Raw genomic sequence first — 17,971 nt, forward strand, 5'->3', positions numbered from 1 at the left:
AAGCACTCTTGCACCGAGTCTGTTTGGGTGGAGGCCATCTAGTTTAAACAGTTGTCTGTGGCCCCAGAAAAGGTTGAAGTTGTCGATGAAGTTGACTCCTTTTATACTGCAGGTTCTTTGTAGCCATGTATTCAGCCCAAGCAACCGTGAGAACATGTTAGTTCCCCTTGCTGGGAGTGGTCCACTGATGAACGACTGAACTTCAAGACTTTGAAGCGTTTCAAAGAGTTCACTGAAATCCTTCTTAAGGAGTTCTGACTGCTCCTTCCGAATATCATTCTTCCCCACATGGATGATGACTCGATTTGCAGTCTTGTGCTTCATCAGAATGTTCCGAAGTTCTTTGTTCACATCAGAGACATTTGCTTGAGGAAGGCAGTATGTAGTTGTAGTCCTGCTACTGATGTTTCTGATAATAGAGTCGCCCACTATCAGAGTCCTGGGCTCGACTGCGCTCTGAGCTGAAAGCCGCTGTCTGCTCGACCTTGAGCGCCTGTTAGTAGCGATGTTTAACATTAGGATATTAAGATCATGTTCCATCAAGATATTTAGTAAATTTCCTACAGTAAATATATCAAAACTTCATTTTTGATTAGTAATATGCATTGCTAAGAACTTCATTTGAACAACTTTAAAGGAGATTTTCTCAATATTTAGATTTTTTTGCTCCCTCAGATTCCAGATTTTCTAATAGTTGTATCTCAGACAAATATTGTCCCATCATAACAAACCATACATCTATGGAAAGATTATTTATTCAGCTTTCAGATGATGTAGAAATCTCAATTTCAGACAAATTGCCCCTTATGGTTGGTTTTGTGCTCCAGGGTCCATATCAGAAAACATCTGTGAATCATTTCATTAACATTTGTGTGGCTCATTTTTTCTATTAAGAAAACCATTCAATTGAATCATGTGTGTGTTTCATGCATTCTGGTCAGGTGCTTAACTCTCTCTCCTCTTGTTTCTCGTGACGTCAGCTATGGCTCCTCCGTAAGAAACTCACTGCACACAAGCACTTACTACACACTATTTATCACGTTTATTTTCTCTACAAATCAATACAGTAGTTCAAAAAGTCTCATACAGACAGGAAGAGAAGATGAGAAAAGAGTTTTCCGGCTGAAAGCTCATTGAAATAAAGTAAAAAAGCAGGTTTACATTTCCATACAACATCTCTCAATCACAGATAGCAGAAGCATGCTAGAGCAGGGCATCATGGGACAGATTCAGACACAAATCATCATCATCACAGATGGACTGAGCTAGTTTGAACAGAAGCCATGAAGATCAGAGGCGACAACAAAACATCTTCAATGAAAAGAAACCCACTTCTGTGAAAATGTCCCTCCGGCCTCGCTCCTGAAAACAAGAGAACTGATCAGAGATATCAGCGAATATCACAACTCATTCACTAATCAAAACCGTTCTGGATCGAAGACATTATTTACAACAGTCCCTTGAGTTAAATGAAGCAGGAGTGGAGATGTGAGCTGTGCCGTCTGTCCTGTGATTGGTTCAAGACAAAACCAGCAACGCATTCAAGACTCGATGCCTGCAAACCAAAACATTAATGGCAGAAGATTCTTCTGTGACAGCCTAAAATCTCTTATTATTTATAATCAAAAACAATCTCTGCCATCAGGTTCAGTGTCTAAAAAGAGAAATGGTGCTGCAATCCAGCAGAGCACAGTATATACATGCAGCAGTGCGGGACTGACGGACCAGAATACATACCAAAATCATTCATTATATTCAAATCAACATTTACAATCACACACATCAATAGAAGCACATCGCTTTTAAATAATCTCAATAAAAATCTGTAGAAAAAAGTAATAAGAAAAAAAAAATAAAATACAACGCATGTATAAAAAGAGATGAGATGATGGAGGAACAGAACACCCTGCGCTGAGCACACATCTGTCTCAGTCGGATCCGCTCTGGCTGATGAAGTAACCCGCGCTCCGGCGTCTCTGCAGCGGCTGCGGCCGGCTGCGCAGGGAGCTGTGGTTGCCGTGGTGATGGTGAGGCGGCGGGGCAGGGGGCGGGTCTCTGAGGGAGGGCGGGACCACAGAGGACTTGATTGGGATGATCCGGGTGTCCATCACCTCACAGTCCACCTGCATCATCATCTCATAGCTGCCCTGCGACGAGTTATACACCGAATCTACACACACACACACACATCATTTACTCACTCTCATGTCCTTCTAGAGCTGCATCACGATTTCTGCATCTCTTGATTTCTTAAGCCTAATCATCTGCCCGCTGGTTATTTATCCTGTTTCATTATCTTGCATTGGTAACGATTTCAGATGTCAAGAGTTTAAATCCCTCAATCAGAACTTTTTCCTTAAATCAATGCATGTTCTGCCCAGCGGTTTATTTGGTCTCTTGAACCTGGCAGCCGTGCACATGTGATTTCTGTGCATCGTGGAAAACACGTTAAACATGTGAATGTGTTTAGCGATCTCTGCTCAAATAACAGCGTTACACAGCCAGTCTGTTTGCTTTCACACAGACGTTTGTGCTGTTTACCACACGCAAAAAATGCAATGACAATATTTGTGGTTAATAAACTTGATCATATTTTGTTTTAGGAAAATAATCAAGATCAAGGGCCCCATCTTAATGATCTAAGCACAGTCCAAAAGGGTTGTTCCTATTCTCTTAATGAGTAATGGCTGTATTTTGGGCATAAAGTGCAATAAATGAATCAGAGTCATCTCCCATTTCCTTTAAGAGCGAGTTGCGCTCGCGCCACGGTGGATTAAAGCAAAATCTGAACACTTCTCTAGCGAGGAAACAGAGGAAAGCATCTACAGGAGAAGCCTGATTCCACCAAAGCCTCCTGAGGTGAAGCAGGCGTGGGCCTGCACAATAATAATCTTTTACATTGTAATCTTTTCACTTTTAATATCTGGCATGTTTGTGTGCTGCCGCGCGTGTGATAAGCAGAGTGTGCACGCGATGTGCACCCGCCTATAGGTGCATATTACCAACATGCCCTTTAAATAACAAAAAATACTGCGCCACTGACTTTAGTTTCAATGGCGCAATCGTTCTCAGTTGCATTAAAATAGCAACATGCCAACAATGTGCCTGAACACACCTGGGTTTCATAGCAGCTCGCACAGGAGCGAACAAATGCATTTGCTACAGTTGAGATCAGAAGTTTACATCCTCCTTTCAGAATCAGCTAAATGTGAAGAAAAAAACCTATGCGTTAAGAGCCGGGGGATGAGAACCTTTGAACAGAATGGAGATGTGTACATTTTTCATATTTTGCCTAAATATCTGTTTTCTTTTTCCATTTAGTACTGCCCTTCAGAAGCTCCAGGAGATGCATGTTTCCCACAAGACAAAATAAATGACATTTACCCTGATCTCCAAATTCAACTATTATTTTCTCTTGTGGACTATATGCAAACATCTCTAGTCAGTACTAAATAAACAATAACATGCATTTTGTATGATCCCTCTTATTGTGGTAAAATAATTAACATTTTAAACATTCTGAAAGGGGGATGTAACCTTTTGACTAGGGCTGAACGATTTTGGAAAATAATCTAATTTCGATTTTTTTTAACAAATATTGTGATTGCGATTTAATATGCAATTATTTTTTAAAGCTTTTTATATTCTGTATTATTCAACAAAGACAAGTAATAAATCATAGTATAGTATGCAGTGTTGGGCACGTTACTTTAAAACAGTAATTAGTTATATTACTAGTTACTTCTCACAAACAGTAACTGAGTTACATCATTATAAAAGAAACTAATCACCAGGGAAAGTTACTATTGTTTATATGTTTAAATGTGTCAAATAACTTGGATGCCCCCAATTTTAAATGTTAAATGAATGAAATGGTCACTAAATAGAATAAATTATTATTATAAAACATTGTACACTAATCTACACTATTTTAATGTTTCAATGTGAGAGACCCCTATCAAATTCAATTGATTATTGTAAATATTATCAACCCTCTACTTGGCAATAGAATCTACATTGGCTTGTAATTTTGATTAGTTTACTCACCAAACTAATATTAATTATCTATTATTAAGATTAATCTTTAATGAGCCGAAAAGAACGCACGTCACGCCTCTGTTCATCAGTCTGCACTGGCTACCAATAGATGCTCGCATTAAACTCAAGGCATTAATGTTTGCCTACAGAACCACCTCTGGCTCTGCACCCCTTTACCTAAATTCATTAATTCAGACGTATGTGCCTCTAGAAGCTTGCGTTCTTCAAGTGAACGACGCATTATTGTACCATCCCAAAGACACACAAAAACACTTTCACGGACTTTCTCATGAACTGTTCCCATCTGGTGGAATGACCTGCCCAACTCAATCCCAGCAGCTGAATCCTTACCCATCTTCAAGAAACGGCTAAAAACTCATCTGTTCCATCTTTACTTGACCCTCTAACTCTAGCACTCTCTATTCTCATTTCATTTAAAAAAATAAAATAAATAATAATAATTATCTGTACTGCGTTAGGCTAACTGAGACTTGTAATAGCACTTGCACGTTGTTGCTCTTTTGTTGGTTTTGATTGCTTATGTCCTCATTTGTAAGTCGCTTTGGATAAAAGCATCTGCTAAATGACTAAATAAATTATATATATAAAGCTTATGTTTGGAAAATGGCAGTTTTTTTTAAATATCTCACTTAGCATCAGTCAGTCAAACATATGATATGATAATTTAGCATTAAATGATGATATAACTTTAGTTATTAGAATAAGCATGTATGAATGCATATTTGTCATGTTGACTGAACTTAGGTCTGGTGCTTAAGATATTGTTTGTCATGTAGTGTTTTTATAAAAAAGGGGGGAAAACTACAAATAATACTGATAAGATAAAACTACTACGAATTCTACTACTACTAATAACAATATAAAACGCACTAAGATTATTGAGCTGCTGGGTTCATGAATATTAATCAGGTTGTCTGCATTCGCTCAAACTGATTCGCTGAAATCAGAACAGGGAGGATAATAGGTGAGCGCCAGCCAATGAGATTGCCGTTTGCGCATTAGTCCCGCCCACTACCGGAAAACCCGGCAGATCTTAAAAGCTGAAGAATTCCAAAGGAACTCCGTTATTTTGACAGGAAAATACAACAAAGGATATCATTTACATGTAGCGTGTCAATTCTGCATGATATGTAGTATATGTAACATAGCGTGCCAACTTGATGCTTCCTCTGAAGACTGCTTAGATGTGTTGGACTTGAAGCAGCGCTGCTAGACCGATCGCTGTGTGTCATCAAATACTGCGAGAGCTATAAGAGAGCAGGCGTCTCCTATGCTTTCTCTCGCCGTACACTGATGTCATACACCGATCGATCTTCAAGTCCACACCTCTTTACTCTCAGTGTCACGTCAGAGTGTAATCGCAGCCTCTGCAGTTGAAAAATCTCGTTTTCATATCGTGATATTATCACAAATGCAATTAATCGCTCAGCCTTACTTTTGACCTCATCTGTATTTAAACAACGTGGCGCAGGATGTGAAAATGATAACTGCGTCAGCGTGAAACTAGCACAGAAAGCACTTGCGTTGCGTTAAACTCACCGTTGATGGCCATGGCAGGCATGACCAGAGACATCTTGGGCCGAGTGGTTTTATTGTGGCTGATGGCCGGTAACAGCAGGTGATCCTGCAGGAGTCAGGGATGAGAGTGAGTGAGTGTGAGAGACAGACGAGTGCGCTCTTTCTGTCCTAATCCTGCTCTCTTACCCGTCTGAATGACACCACATAGAAAGTGTCCTCGCGCCGGTCGATGGCGTCCAGAAAGTCGCTGTAGCTGATCTCTGGCCCGGGCAGCACCTGCAGCTGACTGCCAGGACAAACCAGGCACATGTTTCGTGAACATTTTAATGAAATAAAACATTTGCAGCACTTGTTTTACTCCGAGGCTCTGTGGTTACCTTTCGATGGAGCGATGAGCCTGAATTGGGAGGTACCTGGAGAAGTTCGTCTTTCTGTGCTGAGCTTTCTGCGGATGAGAGGGAAAGAACACGTATAAACTAATGATTAATCGCATCCAAAATAAAAGTTTGTGTTTACATAATGTGTGTGTACTGTGTATATTTATTATGTATTCATAAATACACATGCATGTATATATTTTGAAAATATTCACGCATTTATAATATTTACATGTATTTACATGCATAAAATATAAACATTTTTCATATATATAAAAATAATATAAATGCATGTGTGTGTATTTTTATATACATAATAAATATACACAGTCCACACACATATATTATGTAAACAAAAGCTTTTATTTTAAATGCAATTAATCACGATTAATAGTTTGACAGCACTAGTATAAACAAAGCAAATCCTGTGTGAATTACACTAATGTGTCAAGGTAGGGCAGCCCATCTCTGTTCTACTGCAAACATGGAGCCATGCAACAAATGCTGCTCTACTGACTGAACAACAATCACAGGGAGCTGCACTGAGTCTGTATGATATGAGGAAGCTTGTCTCACACCTGAGCTATTTTACTCTTCTTCACAACCTTCGCCTTTCTATCAGACTTCCGGTTGATCTGATGCCGATGAACCCATCCACGCAGCTCATCTGCCAACCTGACGCAGAAACAGAGAGAGAGTAAAGCACTCTGAACCAATCCAGTCATCGGAGGTGTGAAAGGTACGGAAGTACCAAATGTACTGTCCCTTAAAAAGAACGAAAGAAAAGACGACTTCAAAAGAAAGGATTGCACATGTTACTTTAATAGTTTTTAACTGCCGCTCAAAAGTCTGGACACACCCACTCATTCTTTGCTATCACCATTTTAGAATAGAAATTTAATAAAAAATTATTTAATGTTTATATCTGACCCTGGAGCACAGAAGCAGTCATGAGTAACACAGGTATATCTGTAGCAATAGCCAACAATACACTGTATGAGTCAAAATTATACATTTCTCTTTTATAACAAAAATCATTAGGATATTAAGATCATGTTCCATGAAGATATTTTGTAAATTTCCTACCGTAAATATATCAAAACTTCATTTTTGATTAGTAATATGCATTGCTAAGAACTTCATTTGAACAACTTTAAAGGAGATTTTCTCAATATTTAGATTTTTTTGCTCCCTCAGATTCCAGATTTTCTAATAGTTGTATCTCAGACAAATATTGTCCTATCATAACAAACCATACATCAATGGACAGATTATTTATTGATGATGTATAAATCAAAATGCCTGGTTTTGTGGTCCAGGGTCACATGAGAATGGTAAAATGTGTCCTAAGCTTTCACTGGTAGTGTCTTCACTTTGATCAGATGAAATGCAACAACAGTAGATGATGAAAACGAGATGAGATGGACTGAGATAAAGGGCTATAATGCTGGTGTATTTGTTCAGGACACACTGACCTGACGGACTCGGAGCGGTTGAACTGTCTGCAGTCAGAGAAGTATCTGTCTATGTCCTCCAGGAGCAGGTCTTTGACGTCGCTGAACACTCCGCTCTGATTCCTGAAGAACAAACGCAGGCTCACACACACTGATGAGGTCTGAGTGTGTGTGTGTGTGTGATTCTGGACAGTCATCTCACCTGAACTGATACGAGACCGCAGCCTTCTTGTCCAGCTCTGCTTTGCTCCAGCGCTCTTCTTCCTCTCGGTCTGTCTGTCTCTCGTTCGCTCGTCTCCGGCTCAGCTCCTGAGACGTCTCAAACTCCAGCAGGCGTCTTCCTGTCAGCGGAGCAGCCGCTTCCTGCAGCCCAGCCTCCAGCGTCCTGTCTCTGAAACTGCAGGAGAGAGACAGCCACAGAATGACCCTTCGTGGCAGCCGTAGAAAACTAAATTCACCTCTGACACAGTGTTTGTGGATTTGATTTTGCTTCCTGAACAATTCCATCAACAATTATTGTAGAAAAAAAAATCTAAATATTGAGAAAATCTCCTTTAAAGTTGTTCAAATGAAGTTCTTAGCAATGCATATTACTAATCAATAATGAAGTTTTGATATATTTACGGTAGGAAATTTACTAAATATCTTCATGGAACATGATCTTAATATCCTAATGATTTTTGTCATAAAAGAGAAATGTATAATTTTGATCCATACAGTGTGTTGTTGGCTATTGCTACAGATATACCTGTGCTACTCATGACTGCTTCTGTGCTGCAGGGTCAGATATATGCATGCAAGTGGTTAACATTCAAACTGTTCTTGTTCATCAGTCGTATTATTTGTGATTTGAATTTTGTGAAAGGGAGTTCCTCTTCTGCTATTTTATAAAGTATCCTGAGGCTTCGGATGCATTCGCTTTTGAATTCGCGATCTTGTTGACACGTTTTACAAGAAAAGATCATTTGTTTGCTTGTATCTATGCACCTTTGAATTTTAAGACTAAAGCAAAAGCTGGATTCAGTGTTATTCTTAATTAAAAAGCACAATAACAATAAAACAGTAGGCTACAAATGACAAACTAGCTTATAATGTTATGAACAAAAACAAATAAGATGAGGCATGGCATACACCACATGCTGTATTATACACAGACTAATAAATTACACAAATTACAAATAAATACAAAATAAAAGCAAGCAAGCAAGTCCCCATAGTGTAACGTGAGGTAAACAGCGAAGTTAACATGCTTTTCAAAATGAAAACAAAAGGAAAAGTAAAACTAAACTTGCTGTCGGTGACAGGACTTGCATGTTTTTCCCACAAGAATACCAACATGTTCACCTTCTCTGGTTTAAGATGCAGTCTTTTACTTTAGCTAAAACAAATCCTTTAAACAAATCCTTTAAACAAATTTAAACAAATCCTCCGCTGTATTCACGTCATTTTTGGCTCTACACCTGAAGCGCCTCTCTTCACGTGATCAGGGAAATCTGACTCTGCTACAGTGTGCTGCGGCTCTGTATGGAGCAGAGCACACCATGGCAAACTTTAACTCGTGCATTCTCAAAAAATGGTTGCAAAGGCAATCATTTTGGTCGCAGACTAGAGCAGTGGTTTTCAAACATATATATATAGAGTGGGGGTGGAGGAACGAATAAATGAGCGCCAACTACGCCACACACCTCTCGAGTCCCACTGATGCACTCCGGAAGGATGCTCTGTCTGAGAATCAAATCACTGAGGGCGCTTTAGCCTTCATGCACATCTATTTTGTCCAGTCCATTGTTATGATTAACACCATGTCAGTCTTTGTCACTCCCGAAACTTTGCAGCGTGTTCACCACGTTGGTCCTCTTAGCAGCAAGAAAAACAAAACTTTTATTAAAATTCTGAATGGATTATATAGCCAAGAAAGCACACAGAGCGCTCCCTTAATAATCATTAAAGATGTCAGTCATTTCAGGTTTTTTTGCAATCTCAGAAATGTCTGTTATAGGCTAATCAAGGAATCCCTCTACACTGCACAATAAATCTCCTATTTGCATGGTGTCTACACTTTGTTATAATGACAAGATTAGCTTGCAGAACTCAGGACTGAACAAAGAGTCAGTTTTGAGTGGATTCTGACTGACACACGCAAACACAGATAAGCACTGGAGTCTGCAGTTTACTTTCATTTAGTTGTTTATCTTTATTTTGTTATTAAACTTCCCACTTCCATTTGAACTTTGTTACCTACATATATACATCATCTTTAAATCATCCTGGCGACCCATTTTTTAAGTCTCGTGACCCAGGGTTTGAAAAGCACTGGTCTACAGCCCTGTCTTGATTAGCTGGTTGGGTGCGTTTAATAAGGGTCGGAGCCAGACTCCAGCAGAACTCTCTCAGAGATTATTGTGTTTTTTTCATTACAAAGAACAGATTGAAGAGTCATCATGAACTGGAGCTACACTGCACTGCATGTTTGTTGTCTGAAAACACTGTCAGAGTTGTTTATTCTGATGTTCCACCTGCATTGGCACAAGAACCGAAAACAAAGATGATCCGACGACCCACTTCCGGTTTCAGCAGTGTTCTTTGCTAGTGCGGATGGAGTGCGTGCTGGTTTACCTGACAGGGCCGAAGGTGATGAAGAGGAACAGAGCCATCACACACAGCGCTCCCTTGTTGCTGCCGGACTCAGCGGCCTGTTTGGCACACCACACAATTAGACACCGCATGAAAACCCCAAAGAAGGTGAAGCATTGCTGTGAAGGATCAGCGCCTGACCTCTCTCCCGGCGAGCCGCAGCCGCAGCGCTTGGTTCTCCTTGCGCAGACGCTCGTTCTCCTGCTGCGCCTCCCGCAGCTGTGCCTCCAGGTTCTGCAGGTACTCCTTCTTCTTCTTGCGGCTCTGGCAGGCCGATTCCCGGTTCTTGATCATGCGCTGCTGCCTCTTCAAAACCCTCACCTGAGGACCAGACGAGTGCATTCCCTGTAATTCTCCCTGACCATCTGTTTCTGATCAATCAACTAAATACGTGCATCTCAAATGAAAGGGTTATTTGTGCTGGCAAAATTAAAACAATTTGTTCTTTTTATTTTCACATTAAAATACCTTCAAAATCATATATGACTTGCTGGAATCAGACAAAAAAAATGACGCGTTTGACGGCGATAGAGTCAGTAGAGGTGATTTTGAGAAAAATGTTAAAAAGTTAAAGTTTTCTGTAGATTCCAAAGCAAAATCAAGCAACGTTGCATATTTTCCTCCAATTATTTTCTTAATAATAATTATATTATTAATCACGATGCAGCTATTTTTATTTGATCTTTGTTATTAAAAAGAACAAAGATGCACAGAAACAGTAGCTTCTTTTCTTCTAATGTTTGATTAACACTGAGACAGATCTATATTAAGACCTACTGTAATGCATGGATCTAATATAATGTTGTACACCCCCCCCCAAATATTAACTAAACGTTCATGTAAGACATAACAGATTATGTTTGTGTGAATCTCACCAAGACATTTTTCACAATAATGTACTTCATAGGGAGATTGCACGTCTTATGCATGCTCTTTGCAAATGTCAGTCAGCGCAATCGTTTTGTTTTCATCAGCATGGGTTTGAAAATCATATTTGACTGGTTTGGAGAATTGGATATGAATGTTCACAAAGCTGGAATGCTGCGCTGTGCAACAATAGACCTACAACTTCAGAAGCAGCAGCAGTCGTCCAGAAGTGAGCAGAGAAAAAGGTACTCCTCTCAGAAAATGTACAAGTAAAGATCATTTTAGATGTTTAATTACTATTTGGAGCATTGGGATCCCTAGAAGAGGGCTTAATGAACTCATTTTGTGCGCATTCCGACTCATGTTGCCAGCACGGCTCACACTTTCTCCTCTGAACTGAAGTAAGCACAGGATCTGATTGCTGAATGAAGTAACTCCACATGTTCCTGAGTCACTCACGTTGATGTCGGCGCAGCTGTTTCCGGGCAGGCTGGGGGGCGGGGCTGAGGGGCTGGTGCAGTGAGGCATGCTGGGAGACAAAGGCTCCATTTTAACAATAGCGGGAGCAGAAGCCAGACACACGGACTGAGACAGAACCACTGCAGGAGACAGAGAGATAACATGCTGGTTATCATGCATCTGCTACAGAAGCAGTGCTGACAGCTGACACCATTAACTTCATTATATTTCAGAAGTGTGACAACTAAAACTATCAGCACTAAATCCCATATTTGGGCTCAGTTTTGGCCTGTTTTTCCTTCTTGAGTTGAGCTCTATAATCTCACTACATTGTCATTACTGATGTGCGCAGGATGCACAATTTCACTCAAATATTACTGAAAGTTCAGTTATGTGAACTCAATAACTGATTGTATTGAGCAGAATTCAAATGGATAAGGAAATATATATATTAGGGCTGTAATCAACCAAAGAAAATCTTGGTCGACTGAAGTCCTGAAACTTTCGACTAAAAATCGACTAAAAATGACGTTGTGGAGAAAAAAAAACGTACGTTACATTAATTAGATACGCACTGTGCTCAGTACTTGGTAGCCTTGTTGTCTGCCTAAATTAATTATAAATAAACATAAAAAACTAATAGGCTATTTGCAGTATATTAAATCGTTTTTGACCTAATTATTTTGCACTGAAATGAGTCTGACACACGAGTCTGTCGTCTCTGACAGCGGTGCATCACGTGCACCTGCGCAATATCATAGCCTGTGATTTCTGAAAACAGTACTATGTTGTCAACTAGTGATATCACAAGAACTTTTGAGGAATGTGCAACATAATTTAGAAAATTATTTTTGTCATATGTTATAAGTATAACTGTCAGACACTATCATTTCAGCCGCTCTGCGCAGCTCAAGAGCGAGGCTGAACATAAGAGCTCAGCTTCGCGGCTGAGACACGAATAGACTTAAAGCTTTTACTCTTAATAAACACAAAAGGCGCGTCCACTTTAATAAAAAAAGAATATTTATTAAACAAACAAGAGCAGAAACCAAATAAAGTGCATAACTGAAAAATAAAGCATCTTAGGCTCAAAACTAACACAAACAGTGGGCACAGCGCAATTGCGCAATATTGTGAGAACTGAGAACTGATCGCGCGCTGTGTGAGAACTGAGAAAGTGGAGCACTTCTATCAGAGTGATTCCGCCTATCGCGCCTTCACTAACTTTAAGTTAATCAACAACGAATTGTGACTCCTGGGAAAAACGGGATGTCTGGTCACCCTATCCCTATAACCATTCAGTTGCTGAGGCCATTGTTTCAGATCGCTAGTTTGCGTTTTGGTAGCGTATCCGCCCACTGCGGCTGCCATACTGTGAGATATACAAACGCCCCTCATCTGATTGCGATCCAGTGACAAGGACGCACATTTTAAAAGACAAGACAGTCAACTTAGCCTATAGGATGTATTTTGAATGTCCGGTAGTCCTCAAATAACATTTTAGTCCCGTCTCGTCTCGTTAACGAAGACGCGCATACATTTCGTCATAGTTTTTATCATCAGATATTAATTTTATCTCGTCAACTTCTCGTCTTAGTCACAGAAAAAAGGTTCGTTAACGAATATTTTTCGTCGTCCTCTTCGTTAACGAAATTAACACTGGTTCTTTGGAAGGAGACAGCTTCTTGTTTTTACACTAGCTTGTTATTAAATAAATAATATTCAGCATCAAACCTTCTAAAGCCTACTTATCTGTCTCTCTTCTCCAGTGGGTTGGGCTAATCCAAAAAAAGTGAAAACAATGGGGGTGTTCTGAAAACAGACTGTTACCTGTGAAACAGGGGTGCTCTGAAAACACCCCCATTAGCAATTAGTGCTTTCCACCTGATGAAATGAGCGCGGCCAAACTGATGAAATGAGCGCGGCAAAAAATCGACCAATCAGATTTTTGGTCGAACCAGACCATATCGACCAATTAATCGACTAATCGACTGGGACGTTACAGCCCTAATATATATATATATATATATATATATATATTTTTTTTTTTTTATAACACTCCAAAACTTATCTGATAATCTTGCCCTTCACTGGGCTTACACAACACACCTTCGGTCCCCCACATAAAAAAAAAAGTCTCAATATCATTGATCATTTCATAATAAGCAAACTCCAGCATCAAGCGTCCCTTTATAAAACCTTTTAACATATGCACTGGATCTACTCCACTTAAATTAAGAGTCTTGTTTTTCCTAGTTAACCAAATTGCCATCTTTGCTTTACCAAAAATAAAATTCAGTAATACAACTTTTTGTTTATTTGCAGCACTATATTTTGGCCCAAATATAAATAACCCATTAGTAAACAAAAAACCTAACCTTTGGCAAACTTCTTTTAACAACCAAAAAAGTCCACTTAATCTTGAACATTCAACAAAAAGATGATTAACGGTTTCAGATTCCCCACAAAAACTACACTCTACACTATGCAAAGGATCCAGATGTGCTTTGTATCTGTTTGTGGCTATTGCCCAATGTACAATCCGCCACTGAAAATCACCTAATCTTTTTTCAGTGGGCCTCTTGTATAGGGACCTCTCCAACTACCCTTCGGGGAAGATCCTTGCTCAACCACTCCGATCCACTTTGACTCGATCACTTTGTCAAGAGCTCTTAGATTAAGAGTTTTAACACAAATCGTATACAGGGCTTTCTTGGAAAGAAGTTCAAAGTTTCCAAGTTCAGGTGTTCTAAAAGTCAATAGACTCCCTTCAGCCTCTTCCCAATCTCCCACTTCCGCAGACACACGTATTTCAGGGAATAATCCTTCAAAGTTCTCCAAATCTAGTATCCGAAGACACAAAAGATTCTTTATTTCCTCCAGCAATCTTTGAAGAACTCGAAGAGACCGAATATCTGTTTTATGATGCAATTCTTTCGCTGTAAACCACTGGTTGTTAATCTTTAAATGTCCAATCTTACAAATGCCAGCTTTTATCAGATTATTACGTAGAGTGCCTGAATTCAGCAGTTCAGCAGACAAAAGTCCATTAAAAAACAAAGGTTCTTCCAAATTCCAGACATTAACTCTTTCCACAGAAAAAATCTGCCACACTTGTAAAGCTGAAGCATAAAAAGATGTGAGTCCGTTAAGGTCCATATTCTTCAAGTTCATTAAGAACGGATGTCTGTCGAGACCCAGACGACCCACCCTCCTCAAGAGGGCACATGCCACTTCCATCCAATTCTGATCTTGATGGTAAAGAAGTTGTTGGACAGTCTTAAGATGAAAAGCCGCATACCTGGATTTTAAATCAATTAGGCCTTGTCATCCTTCATGAACTGGTAGATACAAGACTGCCTCTTTCACCCAGTGCTTGCCAGTCCAGAAAAAATTAACAAGAACTCTCTGGATATCCACAAAAAAGTCCATTGGTGGGTCCAGAACATTTAGCCTGTGCCACAGGGTGGATGCCACTAAATTGTTGATAACCAGCACCCTTCCCCTATACGATAGCTGAGGCAGCAACCAGTTCCATTTAGACAACTTAGCACATACTTTATCCTTTACATTCTCCCAATTCTTTTTTTTAAACTCTTCACTCCCTACATAAATCCCTAAAAATTTAAAACCTATTTTTCCCCATTTGACATTTTCAGGAATGACTGGTAAGACTTCTGTAGAACGTTCAAGACACCACAAAGCTTCCGTTTTACTCCAATTTAACTTTGCAGATGATGCCTTTTCATATAAACATAGACACTTACTAATTGTGTCTACATCTTTTTGATTCTTGACAAAAGCAGTAATATCATCTGCATATGCGGTGATCTTGATTTCATTATGAATACTATTTCCTATACATATACCAGACACATTTCTCCTAAATAAACACAACAAAGGTTCAACTGCTAATGCATACAACTGACTAGACAAAGGACATCCCTGTCTGATTCCTCTTTGCATTTGAATTGGTGGACTTAAATCTCCTCCAATTGTCACTAAACATGAAGCATTTGTATACAAATCCAAAGTAAAAACCCATCACCACAACTGTTCTGAATAAATACTCATGATCTACACGATCAAATGCCTTCTCTTGATCTAATGAAAGAAGACCTAAATTGATACCGTTTAATTTACAATAATCCAGTAAATCTCTCACTAGAGAAATGTTATCATAAATAGTTCTATCCGGAATACAATATGATTGATCCTTATGAATGATATTACCCAAAACACACTTCAGTCTATTGACCAAAACTTTTGCCAGAATTTTATAATCATTGGTGAGGATGGAAACGGGTCTCCAGTTCTTCATGAGACTTGTGTCTCCTTTTTTGGGAATAAGAACAAGAACTGCCCTCTGACAACTCCTGGGAAGATATTGTTCCTCATAACATTTCTGTACCACCTCATAGAAGTCTTTACCTAGGATTCCCCACATGACTTTATAGAATTCCCCCGGCAGACCATCAATACCTGGTGCACGACCAGGTTAGTTGTACTGCTTCAGTAAGTTCTTGAAAAGAAAAAACACTGTCCAAGCTTTCTCGCGGTTTTTCATTAAGAGTAGGAAGTTGTTCAAACAAGTCCGATGTACTCTGTGAATCACAGCTTTCAGCTCTAAAGAGTTCTGAATAAAAGTCCACAGCAATTTTCCTCATCTTCTTTGGGTCAGACGTTTTAGACCCATCTGGGAATGTCAGACAATGCATTACACTCTGCTTTTTTGAGACTTTTTCAAGATTAAAAAAATATGTAGTTGGTGCATCCATATCACGTACTGACAAAAAACGTGACCTTATAAGTGCCCCCTTAGCTTGCACTTGTGAAAGAGATGTAAGAGTATTCTTTCTCTCACATAACACATCAGTCATTACAGTATCTGGTTGCAGCACCACATTCGAAGTAATCTGTACTATTTCCTTTTCTAATTCGTTGATTTTTCTCTTCATTTGTGTTGTAGAGAAAGAAGAAAACTGTTGACAAAAAATTCTAATTTGTGTTTTTCCCAATTCCCACCACTGAATTAAGTTTTCATATTCACCTTTCTGAGAAACCCAAAAACCCCAAAAACATTTGAATCTCTCAATAAAGTCTTTCTCCTGAAATAAACGTACATTCAGTTTCCAGTAAGGACTTTTGCACTGAGTTCGTGACAAAGTAAAATGACAAGAAACAAAATGATGATCTGAAAAACTACATGGTACAATGTTCGCAGCCACAATCCTGTTATTAGTTCTCTTACAAACATAGAATCTATCTAATCTAGCTGCACTTATTCTCCCTTGTGAAATGTTTACCCAAGTATATTTTTTTACTTTTAAATTCCTCTCTCTCCACACATCCAACAAATAGTTCTGAAAGATAACATTTAACAAAGCAGGCGCTTCAAAATCTGGTTCAGTATTATTCCTATCTAATGTAAAATCAACTGTTCAATTCCAGTCACCTCCTACTATTAGGAAATCATCAGCATTTGCATTTCTCAAATATTCACTCAGTTTTTTAAATAGAATTATTCTATCTGCACTTCTGTTTGGAGCATAAATATTAACAAATATAAAATTGTATTCATCAATTTTTGTTTTTACAACAAGAAGGCGACCTTTTTCTAATTCTACGCTTGACAATACATCAACATTGAGGTAAGGTGAAAAAAGTATGGCTACCCCAGCACTTAAAGAGTAACTGCCCTCCCAACACAATCCCCAATCTGCCTCATTACTCTCATCGCTATGAGTTTCTTGTAAAAAAGTTACATGCGATTCTTTAAGCTTAAGAAACTCAGTTAATAAGCCTTGTTTATCTCTACTCCTCGCTCCATTAACATTTAAGGAACTAACTCTTAAGATTTGCATGTTAAATGAGGGGAAAAGAAAGACAGAAGGAAACAGATAAGAGCAGCACTCATCACCATGTCAACCTATTTATTCTTTCTCTTTCCTTTTAAACTTTTACGAACTACTGTAGCCAGTTTCTTCAAACGAAATCTCTTTTGTTTTGATATGATGTCACTACCTACACTCTTCTGTACACTCATAACTGACCTCAAGAATTTGGCAGCATCAGGAAAAAACTTCAGGACATCAACTTTCTGTCCTTTTGTTTGATCCAGAAAATCATTAACTTCTTCCACAGTATACAAATCCTCAGATGATTGACTCAACTCAAACTCAAAAACTTCTGAACAACTGTCACCATCACATCTTGATTCATCTACACACACATCATCATCATCATCCTCAACAAATTGTAAACCACTTCCACAAGCCTTTTCAATTTCCATATCCTTGCCACATATAATACTCTGATCAGCTCCTTCTGAAACACTAGGCACTTTAGGAAAAGAAGAGTCACTCACCTCTAATCTTGACATTGGCTCCTGTCCCTCTGAGAGCTGTGGGCCTATGTTCTCAAGGGAATGAGTACGTCCACTGTTAGTTGGGCTTTTATCCTGAGTCTCCTCAATTTGTTTTTCATTTTGTACTTTTTGTTTTTTATTTTTCGATTGCGCCGACGTCTCTTTTAAAAGCGTGGGTCTTTTTTCAGTTTTGTCCGTTTTACCGCGATCCGACTGATTTCTCATTTCAATGTTTT

At 39.0% G+C, this 17,971-nt stretch overlaps 1 protein-coding gene across 2 annotated transcripts in view; it reads right to left on the reverse strand.

The window, feature by feature from the left end:
* Nucleotides 1–1,021: 1,021 nt before the first annotated feature.
* Nucleotides 1,022–17,971, reverse strand: part of LOC306847242 (cyclic AMP-dependent transcription factor ATF-6 beta-like) — a 32,939-nt gene continuing 15,989 nt past the window's right edge. The window contains exons 8-17 of one of the 2 annotated variants that reach the window (XM_079381082.1): nucleotides 11,369–11,508; nucleotides 10,184–10,363; nucleotides 10,025–10,101; nucleotides 7,611–7,805; nucleotides 7,430–7,531; nucleotides 6,533–6,629; nucleotides 5,955–6,022; nucleotides 5,764–5,863; nucleotides 5,599–5,683; nucleotides 1,022–2,170 (exon numbers count right to left, since the gene is read on the reverse strand). In XM_079381082.1, coding sequence (XP_079237208.1) covers nucleotides 1,929–2,170; nucleotides 5,599–5,683; nucleotides 5,764–5,863; nucleotides 5,955–6,022; nucleotides 6,533–6,629; nucleotides 7,430–7,531; nucleotides 7,611–7,805; nucleotides 10,025–10,101; nucleotides 10,184–10,363; nucleotides 11,369–11,508 — 1,286 coding nt within the window. In that variant the 3' untranslated portion in view covers nucleotides 1,022–1,928. Of the gene's footprint in view, nucleotides 2,171–5,598; nucleotides 5,684–5,763; nucleotides 5,864–5,954; nucleotides 6,023–6,532; nucleotides 6,720–7,429; nucleotides 7,532–7,610; nucleotides 7,806–10,024; nucleotides 10,102–10,183; nucleotides 10,364–11,368; nucleotides 11,509–17,971 lie in introns of both variants that reach the window. The other variant, XM_079381081.1, reaches the window with a different exon arrangement.

The sequence above is a fragment of the Barbus barbus genome, assembly GCF_936440315.1.
Source record: "Barbus barbus genome assembly, chromosome: 27".
Taxonomy (NCBI): domain Eukaryota; kingdom Metazoa; phylum Chordata; class Actinopteri; order Cypriniformes; family Cyprinidae; genus Barbus; species Barbus barbus.